Source organism: Cydia splendana, chromosome 6 (genome assembly GCF_910591565.1).
Source record: "Cydia splendana chromosome 6, ilCydSple1.2, whole genome shotgun sequence".
Taxonomy (NCBI): Eukaryota; Metazoa; Arthropoda; class Insecta; order Lepidoptera; family Tortricidae; genus Cydia; species Cydia splendana.
In genome coordinates, this window is record NC_085965.1 from 10,939,044 (window position 1) to 10,957,870 (window position 18,827).

Below are 18,827 nucleotides of genomic sequence, written 5' to 3' on the forward strand. Positions count from 1 at the left end.
TCCGTTTAAAACGAATCCTCAGCCTGCAAGTAGCTGCTTCCGAGCCTCGACAATAATGTACTATTTCTCAAAAATGGACGGCAAAGTCGACTTTGACGTCTAAAAAATAGGTCGCGAAGCGCGTAGTTTATGGTGAGTCAAAAATTAAAAAGTTAAAAACATTGCAGTCTCGATTTTGGGACTGCAATGTTGCATACAAATTCCATTATTTGTCGAGTTCCAAACTTTTTAAAAATTGAAATGGCCATATCAAATGAAGGCACAGGCCCATTAAACAGCCAAACAGATGATTAGTACCGCGACTATTTAGCTGTCTCAAATAGGTTGGCGTATTTTCGGCAGTAAAATACACTTCTATTTTTTTATTAAAAAAATAAAAAGGCGGCAAAGCCAATTTTTTCAATTGTTTCTACTTTTTTCTGTGAAAATATATACGTACGTACGTTGCTTCTGTAAAATATTTCTAAAATATGTATATTTCTCGCACCATTTTTGAGAAAAGCACTATATATGACTCGGCTGGAAGGCTACTTGCTGGCTTCGGATTCAATTAAACGGACTCCCAAGGTCGTCCGTTTAATACGAATCCTCAGCCTGCAAGTAGCTACTTCCGAGCCTCGACAATAATGTACTATTATTTGACAGGAGCTGCCCGCGCGCATCAGCAGCGGTCCGGAGCGCGAGGTCCTAGCCCTCGTGTGCCGCGTGCACGAGCTGGAGGCCGACAAGCTGGCGCTGCAGGGCGAGCGCGCCGCCCGCGCCCACGAGCTGAGGAGGAGAGACCTCGCGCTGCAGAGGAGGGACGCGCAGCGGAGACTCTCCGACGAGATCATCACGCGCCAGCGGCGAGCGCTTGAAGGTATCGTGTGATAGACTAGATCCCGGTGCAAGGATAGTTTACGGACCTACTAAGGAGGCATATCTTGCGCTGCAGAGGAGATACGTGTACCTACGGAGACTGTACGAAGAGATCATCACCCGCCAGCGGAGAGCTCTCAAAGGTATCGTGTGATAGACAACCTCATGTTACAGTTAGATATAGTTCGTAGTTTTCAAACTGATCCCGACGGGTAATCCTTTGTCTATTGTTAAGTAAAACCGCAGTTGCTACTGACCTGCAAAAAAAATGCCTTGGGCGTTAAAAACGGTTATTGAATTACCACTCTATGGAGATTGCAATAAGGTTCAAAATCAACTAATGGGGAAACATCTAGGAATTCTGTGTGGTCTTTGCGGTTACTGAGTGCCGGCAAGTCGAACGCTACAGAACGAGTCTAAAATGTAGCATCGAGATGCGTAACAAAGGCGCGTTATCGGAGAGCGCACTTACACTGGTTTTTGAGCGTTGGACTAGCCCGCGCTCAGGTGCCAATTAGAATTGGCCTGATGACAAATTTTGAAATCCCTTTTAATATTATCGGTACACTTGTATTGGTTCCGAAAAACACAATATTTCAGCTATACTCATAAGATTTAACATAAATAAGTGCATTTTATTATAGCTAGTTTAAACCTCGCGCGAAAACGCCTCACACGCCATTTGTGACGTCATAAATTATGGTGGTAGACATTGTTTACATACTTACAGTTACGAATTTCCCTTGAATCCGAATGATATTGTTAATTCAGCACCATATATTACGATTAGGGGTGATAAATACATTACAAAAATTGTTCACAATAAGTCATTTTATACAAAGACTCTCACACGGTTGCAATTTAAGATGAATTATTTAGATACATGTAAATTTTGAGTGAAAATCACCGAGCGCCGGGTTTACTTTTTAATTTTTAATTTTTTCTAGTTACGACAGCCAACATGGCAATGATAGTTCCATTCAGCCAAAAAATTAAAAGTTTTTTTGTGAAATATCGTATTATTTAGCGTTTTATTTATAAAATAACAAATAAATATTTACTTTATATCGTGTAATAATATTTTTTGGACGTAATAAATGTTTAGTGGCGAAATAATATTTTTTTTGAACTTCCAAACTCTTTGGTGAGGACGTAATGGATTACAGTCAATGAGGTTGTCTATGTTGCTCTAAGAAATATGTCATACATTGATGACGTAAATTCTTAGCTCACTTCTGATTCGCGTTTCAGTCAAAATGGCCGATTAGAGAATTTTGCAGTTTTATTTTATTGAATATATTAATAATCCTAATGTTTATACTGAGATTGGGCCATTTTTTAGAATCGTATTTACGTATATGTTTCTTTGAAACCATTATTTCCATGATTCTTTGTTACTGTCATCAGGCCAATTACGCACAAACCAGGTAAGGGCAGGGATGGATTACGATTAAAACATTTCTCTAAAACAATCATTTTTTTTAATAAGCAGTTAAACAATAACATTAGGTATATAACAGTTGGTAATAATCCGTTTTACAAATAATCAACTATAAAAATATTATATTCTAGTGTTACACACTAAAAACGAAAACTATATTTAACAAAATTAAAAATACGTAAATGCTATTCTTATAACCAGGCATCGTAATTTTTTCAGCATTTTTGGTGCAGCGGAGTGGTGTTAACGGAGTTGGTATAGATAATTCCAACTGAAATGGTAAATTAAGGTTAATATTAACGTAATTAACGCTAATTAATCATTAGGGTTGGAATTGTTTATACCAATTCCGTTAACACTACACCGCTGCACCAAAAATGCTGTAAAATTTACGATGTCTGCTTATAACAATATCGGCTTTTTTACAATACATCTATATAGGTAGGTATAGACAAGTTTTTAATACACCAAAATAACGCTTTTTTATATAATGTAAATAATAAACAACCAGTACCTAATTAATAACATACATGAAATATAAATTATATATTATAGTTATTATTTAACTGCTTATTAAAAAAAAAGATTGTTTTAGAGAAATACATACTCGTATTTATCATAAATACATCCAAATGTTTTAATCGTAATCCATCCCTGCCCTTACTTGGTTTGTGCGTAATTCTAATTGGCACCTGAGCGCGGGCTAGTCCAACGCTCAAAAAACCAGTGTAAGTGCGCTCTCCGATAACGCGCCTTTGTTACGCATCTCGATGCTACATTTTAGACTGGTTCTGTAGCGTTCGACTTGCCGGCACTCAGTAACCGTAAAGACCACAAGATGTTTCCCCATTAGTTGATCTTGAACCTTATTGCAATCTCCGTAGAGTGGTAATTCAATAACCGGTTAACAGCCAAGGCATTTTTTTCACAAGTCAGTAGCAACTGCGGTTTTACTTAACAATAGACAAAGGATTACCCGTCGGGATCAGTTTGAAAACTACGAACTATACAGGCCGAAGCCGGAACTCACTTTAAATCAACCACACGCACACTGCGGCGAGACCAACACGCATACCTAATATATGTTTGTCATCTGAATTTTCTATAAATATTGTGAATCACGATAGGTTTACCGTAAAATCGGATAACCTTAGTCCACAACTCACAACTATGGTCCAAATTCAAGTTCCAGTAAAACATGTATAAGTATTTTTCAAATTATTTTAAGTATATAATATAGAAAAAGCATTAGTGTATATAAGCGCCAAAAAATTTATATAACGAGTACAAATCATAAAGGCTAGTTAACAATCAACGTTAAAAACAAGACCATAGTTGTAGTATAGGACCATAGTTACCGGAGTTCATGGCGCTACAATATTGTGGTTTTTGTAAATCCTAAAGTAAATATAGAGATGACTACTTTCGTCCAACTAAGTACCTACACTTACTCTTCATATTATTTACAGAGGTGGGTATAGCGGTCCCTCCAGAGTTGGGGCAATTGTACGAGCTGTATCAGCAAGAAATCCACGCCTCCACCTACACGGAGAGCAATGATGTCTACGCGCAGCACCGGTTGCCGCCTATCTCTACTAGGTGACTACTTATTTGTTCTATAGTGGTTCAAACTGTGTGAAGCGCTGGTGGCCTAGCATTAAGAGCATGCGACTTGCAATCTGGAGGTCGCGGGTTCAAACCCTGGCTCGTACCAATGAGTTTTTCGGAACTTATGTACGAAATATCATTTGGTATTTACCAGTCGCTTTTCGGTGAAGCAAAACATCGTGAGGAAACGGGACTAATCCCAATAAGGCCTAGTTTACCCTCTGGGTTGGAAGGTCAGATGGCAGTCGCTTTCGTAAAAACTAGTGCCTACGTAAAATCATGGGATTAGTTGTCAAGCGGACCCCAGGCTCCCATGAGCCGTGGCAAAATGCCGGGATTACGCGAGGAAGAAGGAGTGGTTCAAACTGTACAGAGATGGGTAAAGCAAAGCTCATAGAGCTGTGACCGTTGTACGAGCTATCCCAGCACCAGCAACACCTACACAGAGGCCTGTACGCGTAGCACCGTGTCCCGGGTGCCAACACCTCCATTATGTGAATATGCTGTAGCGAGCCAACTGTTCATTTCCCTCCCTCTCTAGAGCTCCCTGAACGGCCCATATGGTGGAGATATTTGCTGTGAAGAGCACTGGGCTAGGGATCCAGTGGTCGTGAGTTTAAGTCCCATCCAATACAGTAATTTTCCACCTTTATTTCTAAGCTTGCCTACTTTATTTATCCGTCCCTGGTTTTCTTGTAACCTGATGTTTGTTTCCAGCATGTCTGAGCTGGCGTGGTCGGAGAGCTCGTCGGGCTCGAGCTCGGGGTCGGGCGGAGTGCTGGCGCCGGCGCTCGACCACCGCCTGCCGCGCCTGGTGCCCACGCCGAGACCCAGGACCAGGTACAGGTACGTTGTCTAATGTGGCCCATAACCTGATCATGCGCATTACGTAATAGTTTAGCAGCTGGTAGTTTTTTAGAATCTGGAAATTATATCGCCTTGTCGTTCTACTTTAAGCTACTCAAAGGTGAACTGGAAGAGATGCCTTTAAATGGATAAGTTCGCCTTTGTACTAGCTATCTCCTCAAAAAAATTGTACTTATTTAAATAATAAATGTTTACACTGCTTAGCTTCTGCTAATGTAACCTATATATCGTGTACAAACACTATTTCTTTTTTACTTTTGACTAACTAATGCCACCACATGGCCTAATGATTACGACTGTGTGTCCCCAGTGAAGCGAGTGCGGTGACCATGAAGCGGTACTCCAGCGACGACAGTCTTGTGATGGTGGCTCCCCGCGCCGCGGACGCCGCGCCCTGACTCTTCGGGTAATTTCTGCGGATTTCAGAGTGTTCAAGTTCCGAGACACCATACGTGTGGTAACTATGTCAAATAGACAAATAGTTCGATTGTATCGATCCATTAGTCGATTTTATCGATACCAATTTTAGAAATCATCACGCCTCTACAAAAATACAAGGCGATTTGTGAGATGCTCGGTATTTTTTTGAGATATGAACAAACGAGCGAGCATGAATATTGTATTTACCTATTGGGCGATATCTGCCAATTGCAGTGAGGGTTTTCCGACAGGGTTCTTGCACTAGGTGGCAAATGTCCGGTTATGAACCGATAGAGATAATAATAATTTACGGAGGCGGTTAAAAGAGGCGGTAAAAAAAAGTCCTGGGTTAAATAAAATAACTGTAAAATCCGAAGTTTAAATTTTAATTACTATGTCTAGGTAAGAAATATTCGAAATAAATAAATTTCAATCTTTGGATTTTGCAGTAGCACCCTGGATACCTATCAAAACTCCTGAAACCCTCATTATATTCGATGTTTAGAACGAATTGTATTTTCCGTCCGTGTATCGTGATTATCGTGAATGTGTATGTGATATATATGAGATCGGCAGTATTCTTAACTGCAGGCGTTGTAATAATGTTGTGTACCTACGTCTGCGTGACAGCGTGATAATGACAGTGTCTGTGTCCTTTAATCACATGGGGTTTAAAACTCACGTTTATTTTATCACGTGGACAACGTCATTTATTATACGCCTGGTCGTATTATATTGTTAATTTAAAATATTTGATTACTATTTAACTATGCAAACAGTCGTGCTCCTTGTTGGCAAATATTTAACTGCGTCAGCCGAAATGTGTCAGTTGCCTACTCAAATATTTTATATTCTTAATCTTTATTAATTTCGGGGGAATTAATTTCTATTTGTATATGAGGCTAGTAATGCTGTGACTCAACACTGTCTTCTTAAAAACATTTACCTACTAATACCCTTGTTACACGTAACGAGTATGAGTGAGACTTGAACTCGAGAGACACCCACGGGCAATATTTGAGGGCCTACCGTGGAAAACGAAACACATTTGTGCGATAGAGAGGCAGACAATCAATTTTCGATTTTCCTTTTTCGCAGTAGGTTGGAATTTAGTAATGAAAAGGAACTAACTGGAGCGACCAAACGCTCTCTTATGGGTGGGTTTACTTTTATACCTAACCCCTATAGGGCTAATTTTTCACATTGCTTACTAACGATATAAGTCCAATAGATATCATTCGAAAAAATGGGCCTCAGGCACTATGCCAAAACCCTATCACACTTCAATCCAATGTCGCACGTGAGTCAAAATTCTTTTGGTTGTCTTGTTTCGGACCACTCTGTCAAGCTTGTACCTAAATAGGTACATTGATAGAAGACGGATTTCCGTCTTAATCAAATGAATAAAAAAGAGTTGAGTGCTATCGCATGTATTTCTAGCTTCTAGCTGTAGATTATATTTTACAAGAGAAAAATTAAAAACTAAATTTCATCTCATACAAAAAGCTACACTCCGTCCCATTTTCGGGGACAAAAAACGTACGAGACAAGGAAAATAATTTTGACCCACGTATTAAAGCGGAAAGTCTTTAATCCCACAATATAGGGAAATGAACGACCTAGCGAGTACACGTATTTTGTACTTACTTGATCTGTGCCACTTGGTTGTACTCGTTACATGTAATCGAGGAATTATACCTACATATTATAATAGATTACTAGTACCTAGATGTACATACGAATATATACAAGTATTTGAACAAATTAAATTATTTTTCAGAAAAATATTTTAATTTGTTTTTAACAAGTAGAAACACTACTATATAAATTATAAACTGAAATAAATGTCATATACTAAGAAAAAGTGAAAAAGTGGCCCGCTGTGGCCGAGTGGCTTAGGCACCTGCCGCGATAGCTGGTTCGATTCCAACCTGGGGCACTAGAGGCCTTGGTCACATTGATTTCAGTTCATACGAATATATACTTTATGTGTGTGCCCCCCCCCCCTTTTATGTGTGTGTGAGGTGAATATTACATGTTTGTAAAATATTGTAAGAAATGTTTGTATTGTATTGTAGAATGATTTTTTATTTTGCTAATTGGCACTTGAATTTGTAATCTATAATGAAGGAAATATGGTTGAATTAAAATTGTTTAAATTACATTGATGTCACCTGTAATTAGTGGCGTAGCTAGAGGATATGGCGCCCGGGGTAGACACCAAATTTGCGCTCCCCAAAAGGAAAGGGTTATTTTTTTGCTTATTAAAGTTTACTTTTAATTTAGAAAAAACGAAAAAATAATATTGTGTCAAATAGCTGTTTGACCAGATATATACCATTTGCCAATAGAGTATCCACACAATAATGACCAAATTCGATGCCTATGACAACTAAAACTTAATATTTCTATTCACCCCTTTCTTGTGTCTATCGACCCCGTTTTAAGGATATGGAGAAAACAGGTAGTTTTCTTTGATTTTCTCTGAATTGGGTAGGTAAAAATTTATTTCACAAATGCAAAATTGAAGAACTAACCAAGACTCAAAAAATGATATCAAAATTATTACTTTTATCATTTGGATTATTGGCGAAAATCGTCCTTGAAGTTGAAAATCGTCTTTTCACCCCGTTTTACGGTACCTAAAAGATCGGCTTTCTCTTTTGCGCTGTGGGCCAGAATACCATCTGCATTTCACACTTCACAGTGGTGGTAAATACGACTGACAAAAGTTTCCCTGCTGCCTTTTGGCAAGGCGAAGAGGTAGTCTTTTGCCCGGGGTACGTGCCCCCTCCAACCCCCCCTAGTTACGCCACTGCCTGTAATAAATAATATGTTACTCTTCAAAGGCCGCAATAATATGTGACACGCTCTTATGGCTCTACAAATAGGATCATGTTAGATATTTTTGCGGCCTTCGTTGTGTAATATTAGGTGACCGTACCATGGGTAGGACACGCCTTAGGAGGTTAATGCGTTTTTTTTGTAAACTGTACACAACTACATACAAGGGTTTGGGCATGGTTTCCCTAGTAGCATTTTCGTTGGGGCCCACGGTGCCAACGGTAGGGAAAACGTTGGGATGAGGTTCGTTCCGTAGCCAACATTAATTTTGTATTGGCCCACCATCGCATTTACCAACATTCGCTGTGGCACAGATGCCCAACAATGGGCCTTTGTGTATTTTGGTACCGTTGGCTAAACAACGATAATATTCGTTGGCCCAATGATGACATATATCGCATTTACCAACATTGGCAGTGGCAGTGATGCCCAACAATGGGCCTTTGTGTATTTTGCTACCGTTCGCTAAACAACGATAACATTCGTTGGCCCAATGGTGACGAATACCGCATTTACCAACATTGGCTGTGGCACGGATGCCCAACAATGGGCCTTTGTGTATTTTGGTAACGTTGGCTAGTCAAGGATATCATCCGATGGCCCAATGATGACAAATATCGCATTTACCAACATTGGCTGTGGCACTGATACCCAACAATGGGCCTTTGTTTATTTTGGTAACGTTGGCTAATCGACGATATCATCCGATGGCCCAATGATGACAAATATCGCATTTACCAACATTGACTGTGGCACTGATGCCCAACAATGGGCCTTTGTTTATTTTGGTAACGTTGGCTAATCAACGATATCATACGATGGCCCAATGACGACAAATATCGCATTTACCAACATTGGCTGTAGCATTGAGGCCCAACAATGGGCCTTTGTGTATTTTGCTACCGTTCGCTAAACAACGATAACATTCGTTGGCCCAATGGTGACGAATACCGCATTTACCAACATTGGCTGTGGCACGGATGCCCAACAATGGGCCTTTGTGTATTTTGGTAACGTTGGCTAGTCAAAGATATCATCCGATGGCCCAATGATGACAAATATCGTATTTACCAACATTGGCTGTGGCACTGACGCCTAACAATGGGCCTTTGTGTATTTTGGTACCGGTGGCTAAACAACGATAACATTCGTTGGCCCAGTGAGTACAAATATCGCATTTACCAACATTGGCTGTGGTACTGATGCCCAACAACGATTGACGACCGGTCTGGCCTAGTGGGTAGTGACCCTGCCTATGAAGCCGATGGTCCCGGGTTCGAATCCTGGTAAGGGCATTTATTTGTATGATGATACAGATATTTGTTCCTGAGTCATGGTTGTTTTCTATGTATTTAAGTATTTATATATTATATATATCGTTGTCTGAGTACCCACAACACAAGCCTTCTTGAGCTTACCGTGGGGCTTAGTCAATTTGTGTAAGAATGTCCCTATAATATTTATTTATTTATTTATTTAAAAAAAAAAAAAAAAAAAAAAACAATACCAGTTGAGTTTGCTTGTGGCGTCACTAGATGGCGTTACTGTCTCCAAACATCGAAGTTATAGTTATTTTCTCGATTATTCCGGATATAATCATAATATTTTTTAAAAGTAACTTATAAATCTAATAGCTATAAGTATAAAATTTATACATAAATATAAAAAATTGTATTTTACCAACATTTTCTCAATTTAAATCTCAAAAAACATAAATCTCGCTTACGAAGTTTCGAAGTGCGGTTAGTATATATACAAATTAGAGTGTATAGTAAGTGTACTTGCTTCGGCAGTACATATACTAAAATTGGAACGATACAGAGAAGATTAACAACAACTGCTGCCTAGCCCTAGGGCCTTCATGTGGATACAACCAATGCCTACCGTAGTGTAATTGTAATATTTATCAGCAAAGGCCCAACGTCGTATTACACAACCACTTACTTAACGTAGGGTAACTGTAGGACTCGTAAACAAAAGCCCATTACATAATTAGACTGTAGGCACACTATAAATTACACAACTATTTACCTACGGTAGTATTGTAAGAATCCTACACAAGGCCCAACGTTAAAGTTACAATGTTGGCCCTTTGTGGGACAAGCTGTGTTGGGCCTTCAACCTGGTGCACGACTACCTACCGACCTACCTGACTTGCCGTTGGGTAATTATTGAATTTGCAAACAGAAGCACAACGAAAAAATTGCCCTTTTTTATTTTTTTGCAGTTGGCCCTACAGCAAGCCATACGGCCAAATGTAACAATTAACCAACCATCAAACAAATGTGTATAGGCCCAACCACGGCCCAACCAAAACCACCACCGTTGAATAATTGTATGATTTATTTAAATAGGCCCAACGAAAAAATTACTCTAATGGCCCTCTGTTGGGAATCTTCGGGAGGGCCTTTGTCGAGGGCCCTCCAGCAAATCGTACGGCCAAATGTAACAATTAACCAACCATCAAACAAATGTGTAAAGGCCCAACCACGGCCCAACCAAAACCACCACCGTTGAATAATTGTATGATTTATTTAAATAGGCCCAACGAAAAAATTACTCTTATGGCCCTCTGTTGGGAATCTTCGGGAGGGCCTTTGTCGAGGGCCCTCCAGCAAATCGTACGGCCAAATATAACGGTTGCCCAACTAATACGTAAACAAAGGCCCAACAAAATCCCTACAAGAAAATGCTATTAGGGTTGGGGCGGTCTTTACTTAAAGGATTTTACCTCTACATTTCTTCCATCCATTACACATTATAAGCTGTAGTAGGTATTTACGTTACAAAGTTATTTCTATTTATTTGTCGAGTACCTATGTATTTTAGGTAACCGTGTTTTGCCGGATTTATTTTAATAAATGTGGTTTAAATGTATGTTGTAGTGTTTGTTTTAATGTACTGATTAAACAACGACACATCCCGTCGGTAGATTAATTACTAAGACCCAGGACTAGGACTTGCGTCAACGTTTAAATATAGGATTAATGTTATGTTACGTGTTTGATATAAATGATAATTAATTTTTAGTATGTCCCTGTTTATTTTAAATACATGCTATCATTGTGATTATAAATGATAATGGCGAAGGCAACTGACTTTCTCCATTGGATTTCTCGTATTAAGTAATTATATATATTGTATTTTGTTTTTCTGGAAGCGCTCAAGTTATGCCTTGCTATGTAGACGCAAACCAAACTGACGACCGGAGCTCCGGTGAATGAGAAGTTTTAAGACTCCGCGCATTCACGCTCGCGTGGTCGAAGGTAGGGTGAAAGAGATAGAGATATCACCCCGGTCGTCAGTTTGGTTTGATTGAGTCTACTATAACATCACGCGGCCCTGCAATAAACCCACCTGCGATCCAATGAGGGTCGCGCTTTTATCGTCTGTACCAAGACGTCTACCTCCGTCCGTCCATAGAAAGATGGAAAGCTAAACCATCACATCCCTTTATTGGTTTATAATAAGTCATAGACCGTGCAGGATGTAATCTGTAGCATTTCAAATAGAATGAATAGTGTAATATATTAATAATTACTTTTATTAAAATAGCTTAAGTCAACTATATTACAAATGACAAAATATAATTGCTATAAATGACTATCTAAAGATCACAATATTACCAACTACTTACGCCTACGTCATTGACTGGGTGTTAAACAATAATCTCAATCATAATACGTATAAATCGGACTTAGAACATAAACGTGTACCTACTATTAATAAATAACCGTAGTAAAATATTTAATGTCAGGGGAAAAAGAAACGCTCTAAATATAAACGTGTAGGTAAATAGACACCGACAGTTACAAATACAGACAGGGAAATGAAAAATGATCTAGACTGGCCGTTTCTGTTCAAATGCGGTTTATCGTCTGCTTAACTTGTCGTACATTTGCCCCAGCAAAGGCACAATTGGAATGAATTCTAAACATAAAGTTTGATTAAAATTAAAATGTTAACGCAGTGACAAAAATTTGAATCCTTCTGCGCTAGTGTTTCTCTTACCCCATACATAAACTATGATTCTCCTTGTACTTTAGTACTTCTTACATTTTTTTAAATACTTAATTCTTTTAAATATATTAAAAAATAATGGTTTCGTAAGATATTTGCGGGGTAACTTTTAACAACTTCACACATTTTGACATTATAATAACATATATTCAATTTTATTTCAATAGTAACGTTTAAAATGTTACCGTTTCCGCAATATAGTACAACCACAAGTACCTGTTAGGTATGTTGTTAAATATAATTAAATTAATTAACCTAATCTACTGGGCAAGGGTTCTAAATTTGTGAAACATAAGGAACAACAAATCTTTGGGTATAAATTATATGGCCATAACATTATCATTTAAGTCCTTCGATACTTTTTTATTGTAGTATCTTATTTTTTTAATATGTATGTGAAACAACATCATAATAGCAGATAATACAAAGTTGTAACTCTAATAACAGTAAGACTTTTGTCTCACGACTTTGTTTATTTTATTGACTTCACAACTTAGGAACCAGTAGGTACAACAGTTAAAGAATTTAATTTCCGACCCATTTTGTACCTTTTCACAGTGACCATATGTATGAGGTCTAGCGAATTTCACATTGATTGTACATGACAAGGTACCAAATGGGTAGGAAATTAAACTCTTTGACTGGTACCTATATAAAACTCTGCGAATTGGGTGAAATGTTCTTGTCTACATTTTAGGATTATTGGATTTATGCTTAATGACGCCTTGATTACATTTAAATGATGCATATTCGTATCAGGATATCACAAAACACAAAATATTCTTCTCGAAAATACCGATTAACGATTTACGTTATTTACCTTGTAAACGGTACCGTGCTATTCCTGCATTCATAAATAGCTCTTTTGGGGTCCTTTTAATTTTTCTGCCGTCTATCAAGACTAGATATAGAACTATCGCAAGATAGCCCTCGGTAGATATTTTGTCGTGTCTATATTCGAGTTGCAACCCGTTTCATATCTATTAAAAACAATTTTTCACCATCGTGTGACACTCACAAGCCAGTATTCAATCAGTAAAGGCAAACATCGGTTGTGCCAATAACAGGGCAGTTTACCCTACAACCTCCAGCTCCAAAATTTCCTAATTTAAAGGCAATACACGAACGTCCAATAAAGAATATTGAAGGCCAAGAAGAGCAAGGGGAAGAGGACACGTGATCGCTTGTCGATCCACGTGGCGATCTGCTGCGGGGTCATGGTGGTCCAGGTGTGCTTGGGCTCGTCGGAGCCGTCGCTGGGCGGCGCGCCGCCCGTCAGCTCGTCGTAGCTCTGCGTCGTGATCGTCGGCAAGTTCAGGGCGGAGGGGAAACTCTGGAGACGGGGGAAATGTTGAGTTAGTTGTGCACACAGTAGGTGTAGTTGATATTTAAGGTGCCCGAATTGTTGGACACTTAGGGCTGATTTAGACGGCGCGCGAACTCGCATGCGATTTTAGTTACATTGCCGACTGTTGGTTACATCCAATTCAACCGGCCGATCAAAACCTGCAATGGTATGAAACTCGCATGCGAATTCTCGCATCGTCTAAATCAGCCCTTAAGGCCTCATTTAGACGGTGCGCAAACTCGCATGCGAGTTTCATTACATTGCGGTTTCTGATCGGTCGGTTGACTGGATGCAGTAACCAACAGTCGGCAATGTAACTAAAACCGCATGCGAGTCAGTCAGTTAAACATTCTGACGTACATAATTACGTATAAATAGTGTTTTAGAAATTTACTTGCATCCAAAACGATAAAAGAAGGCAAGATCCGATATTAGGCATTTTATCAGGACGATATTGCTGCGGTTATTTTTTAAGAGGACTTTAACATTCTGCGGTTTCTCTAAATCCTTTAACATTATCTGCTACCCAAAGGTCGCTTTTTAGCGGTAGTTAGGACAGCCGGTTGTCTGTCTCTATCGGCTATATCTTTAGTCCATTGTGCTTCACTGTAACTGTTTCTGATTTGAAGTGTGGAAATAACCTCCTGCGGCCCTCCGAGGAGGAATACAAGGAAAATTCGAATTTGAATCAATGGTATTAGAAAATAGAGTTGAATTTGCTATGTTTTTAAATCTAACGAAACGAAATTGATGATGATGGGATTCATGGGATCCTTATTCAAGGGGTTGGGCCAGATACAGATATTATGTTAGCTTAATCGTTTGTGGACAGTTATCGGTAGGTACTTTGTATACTGATTAGGTCTAAACGGCTTAAGCTATGCACAGAAACATAAAATTGCATTACTCCCCATTAACCCCACCTGACCTTATGTTATTAAAATGTAGCTATTAGAACTTTCCTGTTCGGTTTTACCTATTACAAAAAACACCAACGGTGCAAACCTTGAACCACAACAACATTCACAATCGAGTAATTAGCTAAACTAATTAACGAGACTAAATCCATTTCTTTAAAGACTTGCGTTTTTTGTCTATCGTACCTACTTGTTTTGTATATATGGAATCGAAAGAGATGTAAATGTCTCAAGGACGAATTTCATTGTGCACGCGACAAAATCTTCCATCGTATAAAGTACTTAAGTAGGTACTTACTTTAAGAGCTATTACTGGGTCAAACTAAATCTACAAATCTGAATGAAATGTACTTCACCTTGCTTAATCTTAACTCCAGTGACGCGTGAAAATGGACAAAAAATATGATTAGACTCAATCGATTCCGTACCATCAGTCAGCATTTTTATTCGCATTGACTATAGTTTAAAACAAATTTAACAAATTTCTATTTAATCACTTTTGAGGGTTCCGCACCTCAAAAGGAAAAAACGGAACACTTATAGGATCACTCGTGCGTCTGTCCGTCTGTCCGTCTGTCACAGCCTATTTTCTCGGAAACTACTGGACCAATTAAGTTGAAATTTGGTACATATATATAAAATAAATTACTGACCCAAAGATGGACATGTAATGTAAACAAATGAATTTTAAACATTTGTGGGGGCTACTTTTGGGGGGTAAATGAGAAAGCTAAAAAATAAAGTTTTTCAAACTATATCGTGTTATATATCAAATGAAAGAGCTCATTTTGTGAATTACAAATACCGTAAAACGGTGTGAAAAGACACGATTTTCAACTTCAAGGACGATTTTCGCCAATAATCTAAATGATAAAAGTAAAAATTTTGATATCATTTTTTGAGTCTTGGTTAATTCTTCACTTTTGCATTTGTGAAATAAATGTTTACCTAACCAATTCAGAGAAAATCAAAGAAAACTACCTGTTTTCTCCATATCCTTAAAACGGGGTCGATAGACACAAGAAAGGGGTGAATAGAAATATTAAGTTTTAGTTGTCATAGGCATCGAATTTGGTCGTTATTATGTTGATACTTTATTGGCAAATGGTATATATATCTGTTAAACAGCTATTTGACACAAAATTATTTTTTCGTGTCTTTTAACCCCCAAGGCGTGTCTTTACACCCCTTTGTTGTATCTAATCACCCCCTATGGCGTAACTGTTCACCCCATATGGGTGTCCATTGACCCCTTTAAAATTGCTTGTTATTAGTATTTAAAAAAAAATGCTTTATTATAGAGAAAATTAGTGATTTCATTTATTATTTAGGTACTACAGATACTGTATTACCAGGTTAGCTAACTTTTACTTAGTTAATGTCAAAACATTTACCGCTAGAACAAAGTTCAGAGAGGCTTGATTTCTTACCTCGGCGAGAGCGTACTTTGGAGTCAAAAAAATCTAACTTTTAGGCAGGTTGATTAAGTTCTTTTGGTATCAATGTAGAGAATAAATAGTCTACTATATGCGTATACCAAAAAATCAAATTTTAGAGATGTACGTTTTTAAATATAACAACTTGAAACAAAAAGTTCAAAATTTCTCTATTCACCCCGCGATTTCTGTTGACCACGGGGTTATTAAAAAAAAATTAAAATACATAGACCTTAGAAGTTATTTAAGAAAATAGCCAAAAAATGACCATCCCCCTTTATCTCCGAAACTACTGGGTCCAAAAATTTGAAAAAAATACACAATATAGTTCGTTACCTATAGATGACAGGAAAACCTATTAGATATGTGCAGTCAAGCGTGAGTCGGGCTTAATGTACGGAACCCTTGGAACGCGAGTCCGACTCGCACTTGGCCGGTTTTTTTTGTTAGTCGGGCAACTGCTGCCACCCGAGACGCAGCCGTAAATAAAGGGTTAGAGACTCTTACACCGCGACGAAACCTCGTCCTTTCCTTAATGGATAAACTGCTGTCACTGTGGAAGGTTATATACATACATAGTGATGTAGTTATTGTCAGGGCTCGCTGGGTCGAAGATAGTCTGCCGTTGGAGTGACAAGGAAGAGCGCGACCTGATAATTTGGCCATAACTGACAGCATGGTAAAGATCTTAGGTGTAGGTGTACTTACATGTACAGTAAGGTAGTTATTGAACCCAGGGCCCGCGGGGTCGGCGCTGGTCTCCCGCTGCAGCGACGAGCAGGAGCGCGACTTGGTGAGCTGCGGTGAGGACTCCTGCAGCTCTTTCTGGAGCTCTTTCCGAGCCAGCCGGGGCGTTAGCGTGCTCTTCAGAATGTATTTACTGTTCACTTTCTTCAGGTTAACTACTTTCCTGTTAAACGAATATGATATTAAATAAACGTAGGTTAGATTTACTTAATTACAGCCTGACAAAATTCTTTTTGGCCCTGAGATACTGTCGCTTAAAACGGAGTATAAAATCCCATCAAAAACATTACAATGTAAAAAGATGCAAGACTCGCAACGCATTACAAAAAAGTTTTGAGATATACCTACCGAATGTTAAACCAAGTCGGTTATTTTAGGCGGCACCGGGAGGTATGCATAGAACTCGATTTGCACCGAATTGCTTATTTTAAAACTGTATCAGTATTAAATATCTTTATTTTTATTTCAGTTTTGAAAAGTTCAAAAAATAATATCTGCTGGTAAAAGATCATAGGAAAATTGAAATCTAGAGTTAGACCAAAAAAAGTCTGCAGCGCCTTTGATAACCCACGAAGTGCAAGTGTTATTTTAAACGCAAACATCTATGAAATTATGACGTATGAATAACACATGCACTGCGTGGGCTATCAAACCGGAGACTTTTTTTGGTCTAATTCTATTTAATTTGGTAGATTTTAGGGTTAAGTACTTACTTTCTTCGCCAAATAGTGTTAACAAATGCAAACTCTACTAGAGCCGAGAAGATGAAACCGATGCAGCCGAGGAACCAAATTTCACTGGCTTTGATGTAGGACACCTTTGGCAGCGTTTTGGCCTGAGACGAGGCCAGCGTAATGAACGACAGCATCGTGCTGGTGCCTGGAAATTGTATAACAAAACCATTTACTTATAGATATATAGAACTAAACCCACAAAAGTTACAGATTATAAGAGAGATAAGACGCGTAAACAACGAAATAGAGACATAACTGGTAGAAAAACTTGTGAAACAACTTAAACTTTAAAAATATAAAATTTGCATAAGTTAGGTACATAAGTTTTGGAGATGGAGGAAAGTCAAACTGTGTGACTCATCACAGGTAGAAGGTGAATGATAGTTATTTATGATACTTTACCTAATGTTATCCTAGGAGCCGATGCGTCAGCCTGCAACCAAAAGGTGACCCATGACATGGCGACGATCATCATGGAGGGGATGAAGTAGTCCATCAGATAGTAGCCCACTTCTCGACCCAGTTTAAACGTGAACTTAAGGGCACTGTAGTTCCCGGCTGAAAATTCAAGAGACTGTTAGCAACAAATTAAAGTATCTGGAGTATTTATCATAAAAGCTGAGGGTGTCGTTCATAACCTGTACGATTGATGATTATTCTGCCTACTTACTCATAAACACTATTTAACGATGGTAGGGATTATCACTCGGATTGGATGGACTTCACGGTGTCATTTTAGTATCATAGGTACTTGATGGAAGAGCGCAAGGAAAATTATAACCTTATTACTTAGGTAGGACATAGTTGCTTTAAGGATGACCCAAGTTTAAGGAATCTAATGAATTTAACCCTTTTGCTGGTTAAAGTTTACACTAAACGTAACAAGTGACAGGGTTGTCTTGCTCCAGATTTATCGCATGATACTTTCGGAAAACTCGGTCTTGGTTTCCATCCGATATTGAGTCCCAGGTTTTGCCAAATGAAAACGGAAAAACCTACACTTGAGTATATCAAAAACACATTCCTGAGAAGGTACTCGATTAGTCGTCACAGCATGTGTAGGCAGGTATCATCTAGCTAGGGGCAAGATGGTGGTACTGGTGCTTGACGCGGTCCCAGTACATGTCATCTTGAAACTTAAGTCATTGTCAATAGAGATAACAGCAGGGTGTCATCTATTGGGCATTAGCATGTCGAGCACTAGTACTACCACCTTAACAACACCCTGTAAAGACGCCACAAACATAAATAAAGGACATTACATCTACCTCCCCCCAGCCGCATATTTACTATATCGCCTCGAACGACTGATTCATTGGTCCAGTAGTCAATGAGCGAGTACTCCGTGAGATGCAGTTCAGATGAGAGGTGCACGGGGTTGTCTCTTTCCCACATGATGCGCAAACTAGATGCGTTGTATTTCCCTGAAAATATAATAGCAAGCAATAATGCGAGTCACTATCTACGTCCCTATAGTACGTACTAAGTAGGTACTAGGTTGATTGGTTTTCTTATGTAGTTGTATACCTACAACTACATAAGAAAACCAATCAAATATGGTCATTAAATAGAAGTATTATAACATTA

At 38.7% G+C, this 18,827-nt stretch overlaps 2 protein-coding genes across 3 annotated transcripts in view; one reads left to right on the forward strand and one right to left on the reverse strand.

Moving 5' to 3' along the window:
- The window catches only part of LOC134791411 (kinesin-like protein KIF19), a 44,154-nt gene extending 38,580 nt beyond the window's left edge, over nucleotides 1–5,574 (forward strand). Inside the window, exons 11-14 of the mRNA XM_063762432.1 lie at nucleotides 646–859; nucleotides 3,769–3,898; nucleotides 4,625–4,753; nucleotides 5,085–5,574. Of these exons, the coding sequence (XP_063618502.1) occupies nucleotides 646–859; nucleotides 3,769–3,898; nucleotides 4,625–4,753; nucleotides 5,085–5,172 (561 nt within the window). The 3' untranslated portion in view covers nucleotides 5,173–5,574. The remainder of the gene's footprint in view (nucleotides 1–645; nucleotides 860–3,768; nucleotides 3,899–4,624; nucleotides 4,754–5,084) is intronic.
- Nucleotides 5,575–11,564: 5,990 nt separating this feature from the next.
- LOC134791403 (pH-sensitive chloride channel 2-like) overlaps nucleotides 11,565–18,827 on the reverse strand; it is a 33,443-nt gene continuing 26,180 nt past the window's right edge. The window contains exons 4-8 of one of the 2 annotated variants that reach the window (XM_063762420.1): nucleotides 18,503–18,664; nucleotides 17,643–17,798; nucleotides 17,220–17,385; nucleotides 16,468–16,669; nucleotides 11,565–13,391 (exon numbers count right to left, since the gene is read on the reverse strand). In XM_063762420.1, coding sequence (XP_063618490.1) covers nucleotides 13,167–13,391; nucleotides 16,468–16,669; nucleotides 17,220–17,385; nucleotides 17,643–17,798; nucleotides 18,503–18,664 — 911 coding nt within the window. In that variant the 3' untranslated portion in view covers nucleotides 11,565–13,166. The remainder of the gene's footprint in view (nucleotides 13,392–16,467; nucleotides 16,670–17,219; nucleotides 17,386–17,642; nucleotides 17,799–18,502; nucleotides 18,665–18,827) is intronic. The other variant, XM_063762421.1, reaches the window with a different exon arrangement.